Source organism: Candoia aspera, chromosome 11 (assembly GCF_035149785.1).
Source record: "Candoia aspera isolate rCanAsp1 chromosome 11, rCanAsp1.hap2, whole genome shotgun sequence".
Lineage (NCBI taxonomy): Eukaryota > Metazoa > Chordata > Lepidosauria > Squamata > Boidae > Candoia > Candoia aspera.
In genome coordinates, this window is record NC_086163.1 from 14,046,342 (window position 1) to 14,069,204 (window position 22,863).

At 45.1% G+C, this 22,863-nt stretch overlaps 1 protein-coding gene across 2 annotated transcripts; it reads right to left on the reverse strand.

Annotated features, from left to right (window-relative positions):
* Window positions 1-3,738: 3,738 nt before the first annotated feature.
* LRP3 (LDL receptor related protein 3) lies at window positions 3,739-21,298 on the reverse strand. 2 transcript variants are annotated; one of them, XM_063313231.1, is made up of 7 exons: window positions 21,076-21,298; window positions 16,199-16,246; window positions 15,002-15,140; window positions 12,047-12,255; window positions 10,063-11,149; window positions 8,924-9,056; window positions 3,739-6,287 (listed from the first exon to the last, which is right to left on the reverse strand). In XM_063313231.1, exons 1-7 carry the CDS (start codon window positions 21,140-21,142, stop codon window positions 5,487-5,489), a joined length of 2,484 nt encoding a protein of 827 aa, XP_063169301.1. In that variant the 5' UTR covers window positions 21,143-21,298; the 3' UTR covers window positions 3,739-5,486. The 2 variants fall into 2 exon arrangements, with proteins under 2 accessions (XP_063169301.1, XP_063169302.1); XM_063313232.1 differs by lacking the exons at window positions 15,002-15,140; window positions 21,076-21,298 and having other exon boundaries at window positions 16,199-16,438.
* Window positions 21,299-22,863: the final 1,565 nt, after the last annotated feature.

Here is a 22,863-nt window from a genome sequence, read left to right on the forward strand (position 1 = left end):
TAATTGTGCTGGTTGGTCAATTGCTCCGTGCCTGTTGCTGTAACTCTCACCTTAAAACTGGAACTTGTCTTTGCACCTCCAGAACAGCAGCTAGGCCATTCCTCCTTTAATTAAGCAACCTGCAACGGCTCAGTTCAGAAACATGTCACCAGGTTTTAGACAGGGTTTCTACATTCGCGTATATGAAGCTTCATTGTTTCATGATTCATTGGACTGCTCATGGTCCCAGTGCTAGGGACACAGGGGACAACCCAGCCAATGACTGCCAACAAAATGAGCAGATGCCATTGCAAAAAAATGTACCCGAGAAATGAGTTTTATTCATAATGTTTGATTAGTCATTATGCATTCCCCCATTCTGGTTTATCACTTGAACCTGCAGTCATCCAAGCAAGGAAACCAGGTCTAAGAAATCCATCCTGGCATTCAAAGAGTTCAGAGCAAAGCACCTGGTAATCGAGACATTCATGAAAGGGCCTCATCATGCTGCCCCAGAACAAGTCCTAATCAGCCATGATATAAATAAGCCCTTCCCTTTTCATGCTGCAATCAAGTCTGTTTAATCGCTTTGCCAATTATGTCTAAAGACAGACATGTGAATGTGGGGTTGGAGCAAAACACTCTTCAACTGCTGTGCACAAGTTTATTCACCTCAAGGCTGCATCGGAATTGAGGGCAACACTTTAAAAGCAGAGAGACCCAGGCTGGTCTGGGGGAGCGGCTCAGGAACTTCAAGGGTGGGATGAGCCTTTAGCTCATCTAACATTTGGCCTCACCCCCTCCCCCAACAAGGGGAGCTGCGGACACCCAGAACTCTTGAATCAAACAACTTCAAAACATGAGTTACGGTCTGACTTTGTTCCAAAGCTATTAAACAGGGTTCCTGATTCCGACGAGAAGACCTTATTCATAGAAGAATTCCTGGTTGGTTTGACCATACAAAATGAAGAGTGAAAGAGCTGTATCCTCAAGTCAAGATTTGGTTGTCTTGTGTTCTCCAGGAGCTTCTTGGAAGAGACAGAACAGTAATCTCAAAACTGTTATGGTCTGGAAGGAGACCAACACATCAAGCAACACTTCCTTGAGATGGACGTCTTCTGCTACTTGTTAGTGACAAAACGGATCACCTGAAAACACTCCCACATTTTGCCATCTGAAGGAGAACCTCTAAAAGCTGAATGTAAATGCGTACAGATAGGATTTGTATTAACAAGATCGATCTAAAGATGAATTCAGGAACTTTGTCTGCACAGTGCCAGAAATCTATTTGCATACTGTAGCTTTGAATCTTGAGGGTAACTGTAAAAACTGCACAATAGAGATGAAGGTAGAGCTTTTATACTGGACTTAGAATGCTAGGGACAGAGGAGAGAACATACGGTGTCAGCCCTTGGAGGCATGCCACATCAGGAAACAGACATCGCAAGGGTTCCCAGGGTGCTGTTTTATTGTTGTAGAGTATAATAACTGAGTCTAGAAAGGTGTCAAAGTTTTCTTCTGCTCCCTCTTATACCAAACAGAATCAAGGGGAAGTTCTTTTGAGTCTCTTTCTCACCCTTTCCTCTTTCCCAGGACTGAGTTTATTATTTTCCCTTAAGGGCTCCTGCACACTTTCACCAAGGTTATATCTGCATTCCTCTAAATGCAGGTCTATTTAGCATTGGGTAAGAACAGGGTTTCTCAACTTTAGCAACTTTAAGATGTGTGGACTTCCACCCCCAGAATTCCCCCAGCCAGCAAGCTAGCTGGGGGAATTCTGGGAGTGGAAGTCCACACATCTTAAAGTTGCTAAGGTTGAGAAACCCTGAATATACTTACAGAGGAAATTGTATATAATACAAGAGAAGACATGTGAACTAGAGTCATGTCGGTAATTTATACACCCCATGGCATCTTGGGTTTCTTTTTAATTATTTATTTTTTACCGTCTTTATTTTTATAAATAACTCAAGGCGGCAAACATACCTAACACTCCTTCCTCCTCCTATTTTCCCCACAACAACAACCCTGTGAGGTGAGTTGGGCTGAGAGAGAGCGACTGGTCCGAGGTCACCAAGCCGGCTTTCATGCCTCAGGCGGGACTAGAGCTCACAGCGTCCTGGTTTCTAGCCCGTTGCCTTAACCGCTAGACCAAACTGGCATAGCAAGTCTGCAGATAAAAGTTCTGAGCCAGATGAAGTACCAACAAGAATTCTACAAGAATTGACCTTTTAATATTAAAACAAAAAGACAAGAAAGCTTGTCCAGTGACGGTCACTGGAATAAGAATGAGACTCAGGCAGCTCAGTTACGACAACAGATAGTTGCCGCTGAATGTCCTCGGATCCTCATCTTTTCAAATGCACTAAACAAATGGGATCTGCAACAAATGAAATGGATGAGGCTTCGTTGTAGGTGATCTTCTCTTCTTCATGCTCTCCAGGATTTCTAGCAACCGTAATACCAAAAATTAGTTAGTGGTGTGATTTCCCAAAAAGCAAGCCCAAAATGGTGTGGAAGCTGTCAAAAAGGATTTGGTGCCCCCTTTAAAGAAATGAACCCATTCTTATTGCATGACATTACGTGGTGCATTGTTTGCTGTAGCGCACCCTTCAGCTGTGTCAAAAAGAAAAAAGAAAAGGAAAGAAAAGAAAAAAAGGAAAAATTAGTCAGTGCCGGTCTAAAATGAAAGGAGAACGCCAGCCAATTCTGCCTCCTCCAGTCTTTTCCATTTCCCCTCCTCTAACACACTTCCTGACATTTTCTTTTCCCCCAGCAAAAACGTTCTAAAATGAATGAGGAATATTTAATCCACCAGGATTACCTTTTTGTGTTTTAAAAAAAATAGTAATCTGCAAACATCAAGATTTTCCCAGGTATGCTGGATATCTCATTTCTTAGGACCTGTCTTAAACAACCCAATTCTACAGACACAATTTGAGTTCCCTATTTAAAAGAATCACTGAACCTCACTGCCTTTTGTTTAGCTGAAATGATGATGATCACTAGGTGATGCAATGCCAGAGAGACATTTGTTGGCATTAATAAAAGCGAAGAGCAGCTCGGAGATGTTACGTCAGGTGCAATCCAGCATTCAAACCACACTGAATACATTAAGGCTACAACAGAGGAAAACCAAGCAGCCAACAGCATGTTGGGGCGGGGGGTGGAGGAAGAGAAAATTAAATATAAAATTATAAATATTTTGAGTATATTGGATGCCAGTTCAGAGATGACTGAAGTTGTGCAAACTCACCCTAGCACTCTGTCACTAGATCTCATCCTATTCCAGGACAGGGCAATTTTCAAAACCATCGCTAAAGAAAACGCAGTGGTGAAATAGGCTTTACATATTGAAGACCTGGGAATCAGTTCCACACATCTATATCTGGCTGGGGAATTCTGGGAGTTGAAGTCCACCCAGCTTAAAGTGGCCACGGTTGAGAAACACCGTGCCAAACCTTGCTAGAATATCTTAATGGTCTAACATTGGCATCTTCTCAAAAACCAACAGGGAAAAAAGGAGATGCAATATGCAAGATTAACGGCAACCTTGAGAAACCGATGAAAGATACCCATTAAAATTAAATTGTTACTGAATATGAGCTTTGATCCAACCCACCATCTCAAAAATTTGGCTTATTATTATAGTGGCCTAGCAGCTAGAAAAAGGCAATATTCTTCTCTTCACATACCAGACAGAACCTCTGACAGTCCTGGGCATTTCTCCACCTTTTTCATGAAAGGAACAAACAAATGAGTGGGTGTAGCTTTATTTTTTTTTTTTAAGAAATAAAAGAAGTGCAACTCCAAGGGCTTGGTTTTCCCATCCAACATTTTACCCAGGACAAGGTAAACATAGTTTTAATTTAAACCAATATTCTAAACTGTCAATAATTGGATTGTTTTTCACTGAATCAGGCAGAGTAATAACCACCTGAGCTCAGTGCTAGCTCTGTCAGCCAGCCATGTCTCCTATAGCTTCTGAATGGGAAGCAGAAAAACTCCTTTGTCATTTCTAGAGCAGAGGGAACAAAGTTTACAGACAGATACGAAAAAAGAGAATGGAGAAGGGTTAATCCATAGTGGTGGCTTTCCTCCCTGACTTGTGCCCACATTTCCAGGGATCAAAGACAGATGGACTAGGCTGGGTTGGGGTTACTTCTGTGAACCCATGGAGGAAATCACTCTGCACTACTTCCTCCCCTGGAGAACATGTGCAGATTGGGAAGTCAAGGGACAAGAGAGTCCCCCTGATAATAATGAAAACCGTGGAAGAATTGCAGTAAGTGTCGGAAGATGTGGTGGCTTCAGAAAAGGTTGGACCAATTCATGGAAGTGATGGGGATCAAGAGCTTTAGCCTTGATGGCAGTGGGACTACCTCTGAAGGCCATCTGCTGAGAGACTAATGGGCTTCCCTGGGCAGTTGGCTGGCCACCATGACAACATTCTGCTGGACTAGATGGGCCAAGGGTCTGATCCAGCAGAGCCCTGCTTATGTTCTTATGTTCTAGAAAGAAGGCAGACTTAACGATTGAGTGACTTCTTTCCTGACAGCAAGAAAACATGTCAATGTGGGCCATGGGTGACTTCTCTTTACCCATGGATACACTTACCTATTCGAGTGTATCACACCCAGCCCTACACACAAGCAACCAAGGTGCCAAAGGACAAACTTTGAGCATACCCACTCCTTAGCCACAAATGCACAGCAAAATGACCAAGTGGGACCTGGTGGGGTTGTCAAGTTTCCAGCTCTAATCCCGATAGCTGACCTTCCACCATGGGTTAGTCATGGTCTATTGAATAAACCACAACTGGCTAGATTCACACAAGATGCTACATCAAAACCAAAGCAATGATCTTACAGTTTTTGCACAACATGTGAAGCCAGCCAGCCAGTGTCAGCCCCATCAGGTAGGCCAAACCAGGAATCAACTCCACGGGAAGGCTAAAACTACTTTTATTGAGATTGGCTATAATAATGGAATCCTGCAGGTCTGATTGTGCTGTAACTCCTCCCTTTCTTATACCCATGGGAATTAGGGAGGTGTCTGAGCCGTTCCTGCAAACTTTCTGCTTGTTTTGGATTTAAGCCATATTTCTCCTGTTGTTGCTTCGGTAAAAGATCTAGTCTACCTCTGTCAAGGTCATCTTCCTACTCTCTAGAGCCAGCCAACCATTGTGTCTTCTACCTACTACAGCACATTATATAACTGAAAGAGGAGAAAAGAGAAAGTGGCCATGGACACACTTTCTTCCTGGCTGTCTACCAGCTACTCTGGCAAAGATCAACATGCTGTAAAGAAAGAGGCAAGGGATAGGTGGGTGTGTGGGCAAAGGGTGGGGTGTGCTGCCATGGCATGCACATGGTGGAGCAAGCGACGTGACATGCACCATGGGGTCAGTGCGCAGATGATGCTGATTATGGGACCTGCACCATTTGCCCAGTGATGTTGTGGTGCCCGTGAGGTCATTGTGAGCTTCTGCCTGTGAAGATGACCCTTTAGCACACCAGCAAAGACTCATCGTCACTGGGACTGATTTCGGGGAGGGGAAGAGGGGAGGCTGCTATTGGCACTTCCATGGAATGGCAACAAGTGGGGTGAATGCTGAAAGGTTCCTCGTGACATGAATGCGGGTCACCGCTGGGTTGGCTTTCCCCCCGAAGGGGGACGTTTCCAGGGCTTTCGGAGTACCCAGACTCCCAGTTTTTCAAGGGAAGTCGATGACGCAGCTCTTCGCTCAGCAGGTGATTCCGCTGGGAAAGCCTGCCCTCTCCAGCTGTCCTGCTACACGCCATCCTGCCCCATTGGTGAACTTCTGTCACCCTTTCCAGCAAAGGGTCCCTAAAAGTTCTTCCTGAATCTGCCTTGCTGGGCTGTGCAGCTCTGCCATCAGAGGCGTCTTCGGCCTTGCGGCTGCGCTCGCTCTCAGTGTCCAGTGGAGGGGCAGCCGGGCAAGGGATTGACAAACCCTCTGCAGACGGGCCTTCTGGCACTTCTGCCTCTGAGGCTGAGGGGCTGTTTCCAGACTCGGAAACCCCACTGTGTGGGCTGCGAGTCCCTTCGGGAGAAGCTGGGAGACTCTGGGCAGGCACCCCGTCTGTGCAGTTGAGGATCCCGTCCCCCAGGACCGTCTGGGAGGTGCGTGTGGGGTGCAGGAGCGGAACCTGACCTCTTCCTCGTGGCCTGTGAAAGAATCTGTTCCAGAGCCTGCCCAAACGTCGGCGAGAGGAGTTGCGCCTTGAAGAATGCCTCCTCATTTGCCTCCTCATGGCTGTTCGGATGTTCTGCAACACGGAAGCCTGCAAAGATAAATAACCAGCGTGTTTCCCCTGGTGAGTTTCGTCAAAAGGTGATTGGCAAACATCCTGGCTGTATGATTTACTGACTCATTTGGTTGGCAGTGTTTTTCAGCCTTGGCAACTTGACGATGTGTGGACTTCAACTCCCAGAATTCTCTAGCCAGCATGCTGCATGTTGGCTGGGGAATTGTGGGAGTTGAAGGCCACACATCGTCAAGTTGCCAAGGCTGAAAAACACAATGTTATTGGTTAATTTATTATTCCACTTTTCTGCTCTGGTGGCACTCAAGGCAGCTGACAGCAACGTCCTTGCAGGCCAACTTCAAACCAGGGCTTTCAGAATCGCAGATGGGAAGTTCTCTATGGAACCCAACCCAGCCCAACCCATGTCCCAGCCCATAACAATACCACCTTACCCCAGAATGCTTTGTATTTTAGTGTTAAGGTTAATGGATCTCAAACTTTTCAGATAGTGTCCATGGTATTCTCAGAACAGCATCTGAAGAGTTTGAGACCCATTAAAATTAACACTAAAATTAAAAGTCTTTCACTAACACTTTCACTAAGACTCCTGAGAATACTGTGGACAGCCAAGAAAACAAAACCAATGGATCATCGAACAAATCAACCCAGACTTCTCACTCGAGACACAATGACCAGGCTCAAATTATCCTCTCTGGACACATTAAGCAAAGTCCTAGCTGTCTGGAGAAGGCTCTGATCTGGGATAGATGGAAGGAAAGAGAAAAAGAGGAGGACAGCAGCAAGGTGGACGGACTCAGTTACAGTGGTGATGAGTGTACCATTGGAAGACCTGAAAAGCCAGGTTAGGGATAAATCGTCATGGAGAAAAACCTATCCATGTGGTCACTAGGAGCCAACACTGACTTGATGGAACATAATCTATTTCAGATAGTGTTTTTGGTCTTGTGAAATTTTATTAGCCCCTCTGAGTCCTCACTAGAGTAGAAAGGCTGGGTATGAATCCAATAAAAGGAAACTAAACAATAAACAGATCTCCTCACTACTTCTGCAAAATGGATGTATCAAGCACTGCAAAAAAAGTGCAGCTACAGAACAAGGCCTGGTCATTCCCTACCATTTTATTTGTGGACGTCAGAATTCCATGACTTTTCTGGAACAACAAAAAAAAGGTTCCAGTTGCTTTTGGTCATAAATCATTCTGATATTGTGGTTCCCCACCCCCACCACCCAACTGAATTCCCCAGACAGTTCTGGAGAATCTTAGTCATCATTTCTAAAGAAAGATTTGACAGGTTAAGAATATTGTGAACATTAATCACTTTCTCATCTTCTCAAAGTGCACTTGGGCCAATGCTATCTCCCAAGGCTGAGTAGATGAACACTAGGATATTATAATATTGAATGCACTAGAACTGGTATCACGTAGCATCCAAGAAACTTTTTCTAAACAACAAAGCACATTAAATATCTAGCATTGCATGGCATAGCTTTGTGGTTGTTTTTAACTGCAAGTAACAGCCACTGGAAAGTATCATCAAAACACATGTTGCACCAAGAATGGCAGAGGGTCCCTAATTCTACACCTCCCCTTTGCCAGGGCTCCAATGAAACCAACACCCAATCCAAATCTTTGACTGGTCCTAGAAGGAAAATTGAAATTGCCTTTGGCAATTTCATTAAAAAGTCAAACCTCTTTGTTTCACAAGCATCAACTAAGAATTGCTCTGGAGACTGCAAATCTATTGCACTCTTATTTAGGAGAAAATCCTGCTGATCTAAGTGAGACTTACTTTAAAGTAATGATTGGCCTTGACCGGTAAAGTTCTCTGCATGAGATCATTCATACCTTTAGGAGAAACTAGATTGGTCTTTCTCCCTTCCCACCCTAGAAATTTACTGGGGGAGAACAGAGGGAAGGAGGGACAGAGGTCAGTAGAAAGGAAAAGAGAGAAAAATCTTGGTGCCTTTAACCACGACTCCAAACTGGCTCTCAATTAGGTCAACAATATATGCACATACATACATATAAGCCAGACAATCTGTTTAGGCTTTCTTGATAGCTGTCTCACCCTGACAGCTTGACCATCTGTTTGCGGGTTTCATATTCTGAGTTGTCAGAGAAATTTCACCCTAAACAAAGCATCACCTTGTGAAAAAAAAATCAAATTAATTTCCATAAAATGACCCTAAGGCAGGAAAGAGGGAAAGTCATTCACCCAGGTTTTTATATAAAATTATTTCCAGGTTTACAAAATGCAAAACAAATGGAAAATTACATATATTTTTTTCCCAAGAGAGGACATGATATCTGTATTTTGTAGCTGGGTTTGTATTTCATGCTAAACCACTGCTGGTTTAAGTATGATTTATGAAATAAACCACAACCAACTAGATACAATACAGTAACTGATAAAGCATGAGTCACACACCACAAAGTCTGGGTTCTTACAGCACACACTAAACCTAAACCAAGCAAACCAAACTTAGAATGCAGCCTGGAGGAGGATCACATTGGAAAAACTTTTCAAATAAGAAGCATCTTTTAGACTTCAGCCCAGAATTACTCTGTTGTTAGAAAGGAAGGCCATATCAATTTCACTCTTGACTCCATTGCAAGGAGGGGGGAAACAACTCCAGAGAGGATCCCTTACTTGTGATGCATTATAAACAGGGAAATCTTCCACAGGTGGAATGAGTCCTTGTGCGATCAGTTGCCCATAAGAAGGAGGAGCTTCACGCCTTACAAACTCTGCCTCCAGGCGGGTCATCTGGGTTTCAAATGCCCTAGAATCAGAATCAAAAAAGAGGTGAGGGACAGGACAGAAACCGACTAGCTAAAATCAGTGTGGACAGATGACCACTTCCTCTTTCTTTGCATCAATTATCATTCAAGAACAAATGAGGCCACAGGCTGACATCACAACTGGAAACCAAATTTCCCTAAACCCTAAGATCAAGACTGAATGATATTTCAAAAAAGAATAGGGTATGAATGTTGCAGTGTTCTTGCCCTTCATTTTCCTGAAAAATCAGGAAACCTATTCAGATAAAATCGTGTCCTACGGCTTCTCATTTTAAGCGTGCACCAGTGCTTGTTGATCAAAACAGCACAATAGGAATGAGAAAAATGTAATGCTTTTAATTTGATCAGCCATTGTCTGTGAGAATAGGAATGATGAATGGGTTTAGATGTTCTTTTGCTTGCACAGTTGAAGAGACTTCCTAACTTTTCCTTTCCTGTGAAGTCCGAACTACAAAACTGTGGTGCTGAAGTCCTCTAAACTTTATGGAGGACTTATGAATTACAGGGAACTGTTCATTTTTACTCTGGAAGGATGTGCTTTTGATACCATTTTCAAAGAAACAAAAGAGAAGTAATGAGGACAGGAACGCATATGCCTCCAAGACAATGAGGGAGTTCACATGACACCCTTAGCCATGATTAACCTAACCAACTAACTCAATGAACCCAATTTTCTGGCTTGCATGACCCCCAGAATCATCAAATAATCATGCAAGCTGGGTTTGCAACCCATGAGTTTGTTATTTGGCGTGTCATGCAAAGACAGACCCTGCTTTGCTCAAGGACCGAGGAATCCTGGTTTCCCAATGCATCTGAATTTGGTCAAAATTAGTTATTAAAGGAACAGCAAAAGGGAAGCCAGAGTCAAAACAGCCATTCCTTATTGGCCAACCCCCGCCCCTGAAATTTATTTCATTTTTCAAGATTTGGCCTCCTCCCCCTAAAAGCAGCCCTAGTAGCAAAGCCACCCCAGCTTCTCCTCCACACCTGTATTCCCTGCTTCTCAGCGAGTAGAGCTTAAAGGCACATCCCAAGGCGATCACCAACAACAACCCGCAGACCAGGCTGCCGATGAGCGCAGCCGTGATGACCTTCCGGGGCACGATCACCAAGCAGTTGTGTTCATCACTGCCATCCTGGCAATCCTCCTGGCCATCACAACGCCAGGTCTCAAAAATGCAGAGGTTGGTGCCACAATGGAAGTTGCCCGGCTGGCATACAAAGCAGTTCTTCTCATCAGACCCGTTGGGACAGTTCTTCTGGTTGTTGCACCGGTCGAGCAACGAGTAGCATAACCCACTGTTCCCCTCGCAGGGATATTCATTCTTCTGACAGGCAGGACAGTTCTCCTCATCCTTGCCGTTGGCGCAATGCCACCACCCATCACAGTGCTGCTTATCGGAGTAGCACTCCTCGTCGTCGCCACAAGGACGCTCCCAAGGGAGGCAATACCCTTTCACTTGATACGTTGCGTTGAAGCCATGGCCGATGCTTTTCGACCAGGCGTAATACAGGATGGTCATCTGCCCCTTGGAGGACTCCAGGCTGACCGAGTGCTTGTTATTCCGATACGAGAGAGTCTCTATGAGCTTCTCCGCCTTCTCCTCCAAGCCATCATACACCTTCACGTAATCCTTGTAGCCCAGCTGCAAACTGAGCTGCAGAAGAACGTGGCGGTTATCTTGGGTGTCCACCTGCCACGTGCAACAGAGGTCGGCCCGACTCCGGTCCAAGCGGAACAAGTCTGGAGAAGCAAAAGACCCATAGAAATTGCTCAGCTTTTTGCCGCAGGACAGATCCGGGCAGTTTTCCTCATCAGAGCCGTCACTGCAGTCCTTAACGGTGTTGCACTTCAGCTCGTTCAGCAAGCACTTGGTGGAATGGGCAGCGTTGCACTGGAATGTCCCGGAAGGACAGATGCTGGACTGGGGCTCCGTTGGGGGGACGCTGCAGTTTTTCTCATCAGAATTATCCCCACATTCATCCATGGAATTGCATTTCCAAGTGGCAGGAACACACTTGCCATTGAGACAGTGGAATTCATCCGGCTGGCAACTGGCTTGGCCAATCTTTCCTGCAAAGTAAGTGACAAGAGTCAGAAAGCTCTGCAAGTATGGAGTAATGTTGCTCTCCAGATATTAAAGGTCAAGTTTCACTTGAACTGAGTGCCACTTGATGGCACATCTAAGCTGGGTTCTTGCCAACAAAACAGGTTTACCATTGCCATTTTCCATATTTTTTTTCCAACTTCCACAACTAGGCTACGGCCCAGTATTCTCTGCTGGTCTGTCATCTAGCAGTATCCATAGGAAGAGACAAAGGAAGATCAGACTCACAAAAGCAGCAACATAATTCAACATTGAAATTCTATCCAGCCAAGTACAAACTTCTGCTCCCAACTTGCTCCATGCAGAATGTTCTCCGCACAGGTCAGCAAAATCTCTTAATCTACACAAGGTTCTACTCACTAATTGGTTTATAACTTTACTTTACAGGAAACCACCCTGAGGAATTGACAAAAGGCATGAAAGAATGAGGAGGAGGAGTATGGCTGGGTTCACACATCACATTAAGCCATGGCCAGTCAATATTATTTAGTGAATAAAAAATGATTGGTTGAGTTCATACAATGAAGCAAGCCATAAACACAGCCTGCAAACCTTAATGGCTGCATTCATGCAACATGCTGAGCCAAAACCAAGCACACACATTACAGTGTGAACTAAGTCACAGTGAGTGAGAATTGTCTTGGACTGGGATCAAGGAGATTTGAGTTTATTTCTGGTTAACTTTAAGGCTTGTTAGCTTATTCTGGTTCATTGCTCTCTTTTAGATTGAAAGGCTCCTGGTACCCTTGCAAGGATGAAATGGAATTAATCTCACACAGACATGATATTCAGAAATGAAATGAGATTGATAAGAAAATTAGCAAAGCTCGCAAGGTCATCCACAGAGGACAGGGTGCTTTTACCTCGAATGTAAGAAAGGCGAAATCCCTGAGCCTGCCCTGAACTTGATGGATCTGAGTGAAAAAAGATCCAGATGTGATCCCTGGCAGAGATGAACGAAGGAGGTATGAAAGATCCGCAGACTTTGTACTCCTCCCGCTTGGAAGAGGGACCCATCATCAGCCAGTCTACTGAACATTTGGGAGAGTCCTCCACATCAAAGTTCTTAAAACTACCAAGACAAAATGATGGAGAAAAAGAAGACATACAAATGAAGGAAGAGTGACCTGATTCACATCTTGCATTCCATTAGAGATTGGCAGTCCTTTGAATGGCTGGAAGCCGAGACTCCTGGCCCTCGCAAGGGCTTCAGAAATGCACTGAGGAGGAGAGGGTTTATAATTTGCCCTCGAGACCAACTCTCCTGAAAACAGCACAAAACCATTTTCAGTTTTGAAGGGTAGAATTAAGGATGGGTAAGGGGCTTTGGGAAACAAATCACTCCATTCCCACCATTAACAACCATGTTGTCAAAACTCAGCTGGTTTGCGTTACTGGGTTTGAAAGAAATGGAAATGGTGTACAGGGTAGGGCAGCATGCATTCTAGAAGTGACCTATTCTTGCACTAGATAATGGTTTGCTTACCCCTAATCCTAGTTTCTTAACTAAACCAGAAGGCTGAATTCACACAACCCACTCATACAAAATCAAACAAATCACATTATGATTGTATGAACTCAGTAATGGCCTTATATTATGAGTTCAGGCAGGCTATTGTGCCAGTTTCAGAGGTAACTTGCTATAGATAATGTAATTTGTGGGTCAATACGATATTGATCTGTAATATCAAGGGTCCAATTTGAACCTATTTACATCCATTTCCTGAAATTGAGATTGTTCTCCTAGTGCAGTGTTTAAGAAAGTATGGCCCGAGGAACCCTGGAGGTCACCCAAGATTCTCTCAGGGGTCCATGAAATCAAAATTATTTGCCAGATTTTGAAGATATTTGCAAAAATTTAAAACAATGTCACTCTTCTCATTATTATTTTTTATTTGTTGAAAAATATAGGTTTTTTCATGAAAATATTTTATTTTATTTTTGTCATTTTTACATGATTCAATATTCTACGAATGAGTCAATTTTAATTTTTAACATGGTGGTGAAAGGTGAAAGGTCCCCTGTGCAAGCGCCAAGTCATGTCTGGCCCTTTGGAGGGACGCCGCTTTCACAACATTTTCTTGGCAGACTAGAGCGAGGTGGTTTGCCATTGCCTTCCCCAGTCGTCCCCTTCCCCAGCAAGCTGGGTGCTCATTTTAGTGACCTCGGAAGGATGGAAGGCCGAGTCGACCTGAGCCGGCTACCCAAGAACCCAGCTCCCGCTGGGATCAAACTCGGGTCGTGGGGAGTGTTTCGGTTGCAATACTGCTGCCTACCACTCCGTGCCACACGAGGCTCTTTTAATATGGTAAATACTGATAAATGTAACCCATGCAAACAACAGCTCTTTTGGGGTCCTCCATAATTTTTAAAAGTGGGAAGGGATCCTGAGAGCAGAAAATTTCAGAAACACTGTCCTAAAGAGAAAACAGAACCAGGCCTCCTGATTTAACAGTACAGCATCACGCTGTAGAGTGTATGCCAAAAACAAACAAGCCATACTATGCTTAACCTGATGTGTGAACAAGTCATAGTGAGTTTTTTCTTTAAAGGAGAGTGGAAAGCGACATTTCATAGACTCACAACCTGAACAGGCATTGGATTCAAGCTTTTTCCTCTTCCCTCCCTCCCAGTTTTCCAAGGACACCCAAATCAAGCAAATTACGAGCTGCTGCAAACCAGATGCATCCCAAAGAGAATCAGAAACCATTGCTTGACCTGTGAATTCCAGGTCCCCTTGGAGGCAAACTGTAAGTCTTGGGTCTGACAGGAGGGGAAAACACAAGAGAACAAGAGAAAGCAAGGAAGTGAACAGGGGGGTCCAAATATGTTTAGGATTACAGATAGTCCTCACTTAACAAATAGCCACTTAATTACCGTTCAAAGGTACAACAGCCTTGGAAAGGGTGCTTTAAGGCCCGTAAAGCACTTCTGGCCATTGTGAAACATCACACCACACACACACGCACACACACCCCACGGACATTTTGGGTGCTCAGCAACCGGCTCACATTTACAACCAGTTGCCAAGTGCCCTGAGATCATGTGATGCCATCTGGAATCTTCTCTGCAGGATTCCCCAGAAAGTCAATGGGGAAGCCGGCAGGGAAGGTTGCAAGTGGAAGGGACGGAGGGGAGGGGACACCTTTCACGGAGCAGCGGGAACAAAGCTCAAATCCTGAAGATCTCGCTTCTTCGTTCCTGCAGCCCCACCAAGGATTTCCTCTCCGTGAACAAAAGGGAGGAGAAACCCTTTGGCAGGCAGCTCTTCAGCTCCGTCCGCTTAACAACCCAGGATATTGCTTAACGACCACAACCGGGAGTGCTGGGATTGCGGTTGTTGAGTGAAGTAGTCATGTGTGCATCTTGCTTAACGACCAATTCATTCAACGACTGAGATTCCGGTCCCAACTGTGGTTGTTAATCAAGGACTACCTGTACCAGACCAGTATTACATTTAAAGTACAACATAGGCTGGGTTCACACATCATACTAAGTCACAATGTGCTTTGTTGGTTGTGATTTAGCCCAACCCAGCCACTGCATTGTGTTAACTGTGGCTTAGGATTTGGTCCAGTGCATGAAACCAGGTCAACCAAACCATGCTTAAAATAGACCATGGCTTAGTGTGATGTCTGAGCCAAGCTCCTGCCTCTCATTCAGCCTAATGTTTACCACATAGTCAATCTGAAGCTAAAACCGCTTTTTAACTCCAGGAAAAGCACTAGAGAAGAACCCTCCATCACGGGTAAGCCTGAACCACACCTGAGACTCTGTTTCACCATGGAATATGTTAAAAAAAAAATCCTACATCCTACCTAATGGTTATGACATCTCCACGATCCCCTTGGATATACCAGCTGCAGTTGATGGCCGGGAGATAGTTGAGTGGCCAGGAAGGACTGTAGATGACCCCTCGCCGCTCGGTGTGCTGTTCTGGTTTTCCACTACAAGCGGCTGTCAAAAGTAGCCATCAGAAACAGATGGTTAAAACCCCACGTGTGCTTTGTCGCAACAGCTTTCGCCATCCCAGGGAAAAATATGGCCTTATCAATTCCTGTTCCTTCTCCTTTACTCAACTCTTTGGTTTCCTGGCTGAAATGCACTGGAACAGACATTTTCTAGGAGGGGATCAATAGCTTAAACAAGTCTGCCAAAAGGACATGATGGAGAACAACCGCCCAGAGTCCCCTGATGGGAGGAGATGGGCGGGGACAAATTTAATAAATTAAAAATAAAATAAAATAAACTCTGCACAAAGTTAGCCAAAGACATAAAAATGAGGTGCAAAGCCTGCTAAAAACCCTACTCACAGCGAATTCAGAGGCAAAGCTAAGTACATTTTTTTAAAGACCAGTTTGTCCTGAAAAGTGATTGAGTTGTTTCCTCTTCTTCTAAACCGACACACATTTTATTTTATACAAAGACATTTGAAAATGATTCTTAGAGACAGGGACAGTTGTAAATCTGTTGCCCTGATGGTGTTTTTGGACCCTGAACAGAGTAAGATTATGCTACTGACAATCTGCTGAGTGAGTTGTTAAGGGAGTGATGGAGGGAACATCTCAACATTGTTTTTTGATAAATGCTTTTATGCAATACTAGAAGCCTCACGTTTTCAAATACTTCCAAAGGGACCATGTTTTCTTAACATGATATTTATCTGGGAATGATTTATTAGCCACCGACAAGACTATGATTTTTTTTTTAATCCATTCAATTGTGTCTGTTTCACAGAGACTGTCTGGACAAGTCCCTGCAGTTTTCTTGGCAAGATTTCAGAAGTGGTTTACCCTTGCCTGCTTCCTAGGGTTGAGAGAGAGTGACTGGCCCAAGGTCACCCAGCTGGCTTTGTGCCCAAGGTGGGACTAGAACTCCCAGTCTCCCGGTTTCTAGTGAGATGCTTTAACCACTACACCAAACTGGCTCTCTCAAAATTTAAATGGTAATAAAATTTCAATGGAAATAAAAATTAAATGAAATTTAAATGGTAATAAAAACCAAACTCATCTTACCTAAGGAAGGGACCACGCTCTCAGTTTTCCCAGTCAGGAAGAGGTTCACTGTTTTGAAAATCCAAAAGCATTAATTAGACACTACAATGATGGCAGTAACAGTAAAACATTAACCAAAAAACCCCATCTACCTTGGATGTATTTTGCCAATTGTTATTACAAGCCAGCTCGGGCTTAGCTTTACATGATGTCTGACTGTAGATAAGTAAAAGAATGGAGCGCATAAGTGCTAACTTTTGTGGTGAGGGAAGCCTTGACAGAACTAGTGTCCTCATCCCTTCAAGGATAGACTACTGCAATGGACTCTCTGTGGGGCTGCCTTTGAAAACAACCTGGAATCTGCACTTACTACAGAGTGCAGGTGTCTAGAGGAGGTGAGAGCTGAGACAGTCCTAAAACATGCAGGTTGTGCAGGAATTGCATTGCTCCCAATCAGTTTTCAAATGTAATTCAAAATGCTGTTTTTAGCTTGGCTCTCAGATATCTCCAGGACTCTCTCCTTCAGGTAGAATGGACATGTCTGATCTACTCATATTGAAGACAGAAGCTGGGAATTTCCACTATGCATGAGGTCTGGGGAGGCAAGGGACAATTTTTTTCCCCCCAGTGTGTCATCCCTCTCTGTTGGTGTTCAGGAAGGTGGTTCAAACAAGACTGTCCTGAAGAACTTTTACTCTGTGATAATGGTTGCTTGTGTTGCAGACCTCAGGGTAGATTGATGGTTTCATCATCATTAATCAGTTTTATGATTAAATCCTAGCTCTCTGGAGAAGTCTATAATGCTGGGAAAGGTGGAACGGAAGAGAAGAAGAGGATGACCAGTAATACGGTGGATGGAGTCAATCACAATAGCGATGGGTACACCATTGGAAGATCTAAAGGACCAGGCTGGGGACAGAGTGTCCTGGAGATAATGTATTCATGTGATTGCTAAGAATCAACACCAACCTGTGGGCACAGCATAGATCAATCTTATGGATTTATCTTTTGGAAATTTTGATTTGGATGCTGAAGACCAACAGCCTTTTCAGAGTATGGAGGAATACAGAAAACTTCAAGTAGTAAACAAATGAATAAATAAGGTTGCTAGAGTCAACAAATGTAAGTAAAAAATACAGGTATTATTTCCAACTGTGGCCTTTCCGTCTATCCCAAGGATGTGTTAACCATGCTAAATTATGGTCTGCTTCACCGTGGTCTGTATAAGCTACAATTGGTTGCCTTGGTATAACATGTTAAACCAGTGATTTTCGAACTTGGCAACTTTAAGATGTGTGGATGTTGTCTCCCACCCTGGTGCCTGCTGCATATCCACCCACTCCGGTACATTGTGCCTTTTAAACCTTGCTTTTGTCTCCCCAATCTTCCCAACCTTTTTGGACACTTCCCAGCGTTTTCCATTGTTCTCCTCCAAGCCCCACCTAATCCTTCCCAGCTAACACTTTAGCCTGTTTCTGGCACAGCGGTAACTGTAATGCAATGTGTAAACTATGGTTTATAGCTCAGCATGTTATGCAAATCATTTCATGCAACTTACTCAGAAGGGCCTGCTTATGCAAGCCACAGCTCAGCATGATGCCTAAGCCTAGGCAGCCAGTACAAGCCACAATGGCACCATGTCACAATGTTGCCCTTTGATTTCATTGACTGGCTTGATGAGTCCTGACTCCAAATGACTCTAGGCAGCTCACAATACACCAGAGAATACAACAACAACAAGATACCCTAAAACATCTCACCAACATCTCACATCCAAGTGGAGCGGGCTCCAAGCTGGCTAGGCCAGGGCCTGGGAGAAAAGCCAGGATTTATGGCCCCTCAGAAATTCCCATGGGCAAAAAACAAAACAAAACAAAACTTTCTTAAAATACCCCATTCTAAATGCACATGAGCTCACCTGCCCTCCTATGGATGCCCATGACCTACAAAGGCTGTTTAACCAGGTCTTCTTGAATAAATGTAATGGAATGTGAGAATGATGGGGGGAGGGGGGAGATTCCTGCCTAGGAAGGATCAGATAAAAGGGGGAGATGCCCACAACTGAGTAACGGGCAGAGAAAGAAATTTGGAAGGATCCGCCCTAACGTGGCAGGAGATAAAAAGGGACGGCAGGCGATTTGTACTTTCAGACTTGCAAGATTCTGTTAATGTAGCTTAACAATAAAGTGGAAGTAGCTCGGCTGGCGGTGCTTCCTGTCTGGTTTACCTGGGAGGGCTGACAATAAGCTACAGCCAGCTAGCTCCACTGAACAGGCCCTGTAAAAGCAACACAGAAGCATTAAGGCTCTGCAGAATGTTTGATGTGACGTGGAAGAGCCTTCGAAATTCAGCCATGGTGCATCAGCCCAGAGAGCAGCATTGGTGCCTTTCATTAAAACTACATCACAGTATTCCCAAAGACTCTGGCTTTTTATGTTATTTCTATTTATAGAGTAACATTCCTTTTGATGGCAGGAAGAAGTAAATGGAGCTGGAGGGGGGAGGAGGAGGAAGCTGCTTACATCCCTGTTTTTTGATCCCTTGATTATCCACAAGGGCTAGAAATCTGTACATTTATACATCCCCACCCCTCCAGAGTTTTCTGCCTGGCTCCTAACTGTATCCAGTATCAAGGACTTCCACTAGGACCTTACCCTAGATCAGTGGTTTTCAAAGGGTGGACTGGGGACCCCATAACCCTTTCAGGGGGTCCAAGAAGTCAAACAAATAAACATTTTTAAATTTCTCCATTTAATTTCTAATACAGCAAATGCTGATAGATATAACCCACATCAACCAAAGCTGTTTGGGGTCCTCAATTATTTTTAAGAATGTAAAGGACTCCTGAAACCAAAATGTTTGAGAAACATTGCCCTGGATTAAGCATAAATAGCAAGGCTCATCTCTAAACGTTTTTGATGTTTTCCATTTGTCTGCCCATAAGATATTCCAACCTTGTATTTGGGAGGTGTTCGCCAACAGAAAAAGGGAGAAACTTACAAAAAACCCTTTCAGTCAGCTTGACACTTCCTGCTCACAGTCATTACCCAGGAGTAAATCTATGGATTTCCTCCACATTAATGCATCTTAGAGAAAATATTTAGTAAAAAAAAAGCCTTTACAACAAGAGCATCATCAATAACTACAACGGAACAAAATCTAAAGTGCTGCTAACACTATGTAGCCGGTGTCTCCCTTAGCTTAAAACTGCTGGAAAAGTGAAGAAGGGTAGTTGCTATTAGCAAGGGAGAAAGTAAGAGGCGGAACTCTTAGGAAACAATGTAAAGAACAAAATAACAAACACAGTAAAGGACATCATATCCTGATATTACTCAACTACTATCCGTGATTTATACGGCCAGAACAAGGAGCATCCAAAATGCATCTCTTACATCCTCCAAAGGTGAGCAGGTACAAATTAAAAACAAGGACCGCTATCCTGACCTAGTTCAGTGTTCAGAGTCACAACCTGCTAGAAATCCTGTGCAGTTCAAACTGCAGCTTCTCTGACATGAGTATCAGACCAAATGCACTTTTATGTATAATATATCTTTATAGCAAAATGTATTCCTTATTGCGGATTCCGGTATCTTTAAGTTCAACAGAGACATTAAAGATTCCAGGCACGCTGGAAGAACAGGTTTGCACAAAGAGTCATAATTATGAGGACTGGAAACTTAATGTCATGTTCTGGCTTCTGCCACAAAATTTTCCAGACTGCTTGACTTCCTGGCCCAGGAAATCATTAAATTAGATTCCCTTTCTATCCTGTGACAGAAGTCACAACTAAATGTTGCCTTACAGCACAGTCTGATACATCTGTTTAGAAATAATCGCTAATGAACTAAATGGTATTCCCAGGTAAGTTTGTAACCGACTTTACAATTACATTATCATCTCATAATGGCTTTATAAACATGTTCCTTGCCTGTACGCTAACTAAAAATCTATTCTGAAATGTGATTCTACGTTTTTTTAAAAAATGCTTTCTCTATGCATTATTCATATCTAGCAATTATCAATGGATTACATTAATAGAAGTTCTCTTTTTTTAATGCCAGATGCAGTGATGGAATTATATGATGTCATCAGCAGCAAATCAAGCAGCCTCTTACAGAAACTGCCCAAACTTGTTGCAAAATGGAATTGAGTGGCTTGTCTTCCTTATTGTTGTCTACCAACTTAGCTGAAGACGCTCCAGAGAGAGAAGACCTCCCCCCCCCCCCACACACACACCACCACCTTCAACACCACAGTGCACAGTCCGACTACAGAATACAATCACTGGTGTGGTGGGTGGAATAACGCCTGCATTCACTTGAGCAAACAAAGCTGATGTCACTTCATCCTGCAGTGCCCTTGCACGAGGAAAACACTCGTGCTGCTGAAGCTGCAGTCATGCACAACGCCGCTCTCCCACCCTCCCCACTTGGGACCTGCGCTCTTGCGCAAATCATATCCAAGGCATCGGCACAAGCACCCGGCTTTTCTTTCCAAGCTGCACCCTCGGGTCCGGCTTACAGGGAACCAAGAGCCTCCCGGTGCCTGGTTCCTGGGCGCCGGTTCCCGTGCGCGTGTCTTTGTGTGACCTCAGGAGTCCCCCAGGATGTCCCGCGGGGCGTCTGCGGCTCACCGGGAGCAGAAGGCGCTCCTGGGCGCCCAGGTCGAGTGGGCACGGAGAGGAAACGCGCGCAGGATATCTGGATGCCCCCCGCCTGCCTGCCTGTCTCCTTCTGCGCCTCCCACAGCCAGACGCCCTCACCCGCCCGGCCCCTCCGCCGGTCCCGCACCTGGCCACCGCTCCGGGCGCCCCGCCTCCCCCGGGGCACCCGGCAGGGGCGCTCGGGAACCGCTCAGGAGCCCGAATTCCGCAGCGGAGCGGGCTGGCCCCGACTCACCCAAGCAGAGCGCCGCCAGCGGTCCCAGCGAGCCCGGGGGCCGCGGCTCTGCGGACGCCGCGTCCATGGCGGGCCCCGCTCCGCCCGGGAGGCAGCCGCGCAGCGCTTCGCCGCCGGTCCGCTCGCAGCGCCGCCGCCGCCGGGCTGCGGCTGGGGCGGGCGGGGGTCACGGCGGCGTCGGCAGCCGGGGAGCATCCCGTCCAGTAGCCATGGCCGTCGCTCGCTTCGCCCGCTGGCGACGGCTGCGCTCGGAGGCCGCCGCGATCTGAGACCCAGCCCCGCGTGACGCGACGGCTCGGAGGGGCAGGTCGAGGGCAGGCGGTCGCCCGGCGGGCCGCCTCCTCCCCGGCTCCGCCCCGCCGGGGTGGGTTGCCTTGCGCCTCCCCGGCAGAGCCGCCTCGTCTCCGCGCATCCCGGGGCGCAGGAGGGCGCGTACTGCGCCGGTAACTGTTTGCGAGAAGGGCAACCTCGCGACAAAAAGGAAGGCAGGCGTAGATACCCGCGAGTAGGGTCTCTTGAAGGAGACGCGTGTCCCTGTGCATGCACCAAGTTCCCCCTGGTGCGACCGCCCGAGCAAAAGTTGGGGACCAGCTCCCAGGCCCCGCTGGATGGAGCGAGTGAAAGGGCCGGCGGTAGGGCTGCAATTCGGAACGAGCTGGGTCGTTCCCACGATCATCTTGGGAGAAACTGGCGTGGCCCTTTCCGGATCGCACGTTGCCCTTCCAGTGTGTTACTTATAGATGCGCTTTCATCACCGCTGTATTATTACTACCGCTGGCACACCTTTCTTTCATAACTTCCATAAGAACTGACCATTGACCTTGCTGGCTAGGCCTTATGGGAACTGTAATCCAAGCATCTGCAGGGAACTACTGGATTTTTTCATTCTTAATTTATGATGAAGAGAGCCAGTTTGGTGTGGTGATTAAGGCACCGGGCTAGAAACTGGGAGACCATGAGTTCTAGTCCAGCCTTAGGTGCAATGGCAGACCACTTCTGAAAAACCTTGCCAAGAAAACTGCAGGGACTTGTCCAGGCAGTCTCCGAGAATCAGACATGATTGAACTGATAAAAAATTAGGATGAGGGATTTTCCAGCCCATGGTGTTTACTGAGTTCCTGCCCCAATTTCCTAAGAGAATTTATTTGAAGAATATTCCTTGGATTTTAAAGAACTGAAGCTTCATTATCGCTACTACAAAATGTAAGAAAGAAGTAAAACTGCACAGCATAAACTTTAAGAGACACCTTTACAATAATTCACCAGCCCCTTCATTGAAATCTATGTGTTTTCTCATTTAAAGAGCCAATTTGCAATGGTGTTATGGGCTTGTGACTCTAAAATCATTAATGCCTAGTTCTGGAGCAGTAATCATTAAATTATACTCCATAGCTGTGGAGTGATACAAATATCCAGTAAAAGATAGATTTTCCATTAATTAATTCAGTAATTATGTTATTTATCTTTTTGTTTTAAAGCAACATTTTTCTTAAAGAGGGTCTTAATTTGCTGCTTGAAAAATGCAAGCAAAATATTCTAGTCATTTTGTAGATGGATTGCAGCCAAATAGAATTGTGCTGCTCAATTATTTACAAGGCAAAAAGGTTTACAACCTGATCCTCTTGCACATTGGGTTCTACTGAAGTTCATGTAAGGTCAGCTGCAAAGGATTTAACAAAATTGCTTTGCTGGAATCCTTCTAACATCCATCAAATCCACCCTCTTGCTTCCCATTAATGGGAAGGAGACTGAAACTGAGTTTTGAGTAAAACAGGCATAAGGTGGATG

Excerpts from the sequence above, each read along its gene's own strand:
- LRP3 (XM_063313231.1), bottom strand. The coding sequence starts at position 21,142 with ATGGACGCGGCGTCCGCAGAGCCGCGGCCCCCGGGCTCGCTGGGACCG. Across the intron at positions 15,141-16,198 it reads GAGCGTGGTCCCTTCCTTAG|CCGCTTGTAGTGGAAAACCA; the intron begins GTAAGATGAGTT and ends TACTTTTGACAG. Across the intron at positions 12,256-15,001 it reads GGAGATGTCATAACCATTAG|TTTTAAGAACTTTGATGTGG; the intron begins GTAGGATGTAGG and ends TTGTCTTGGTAG.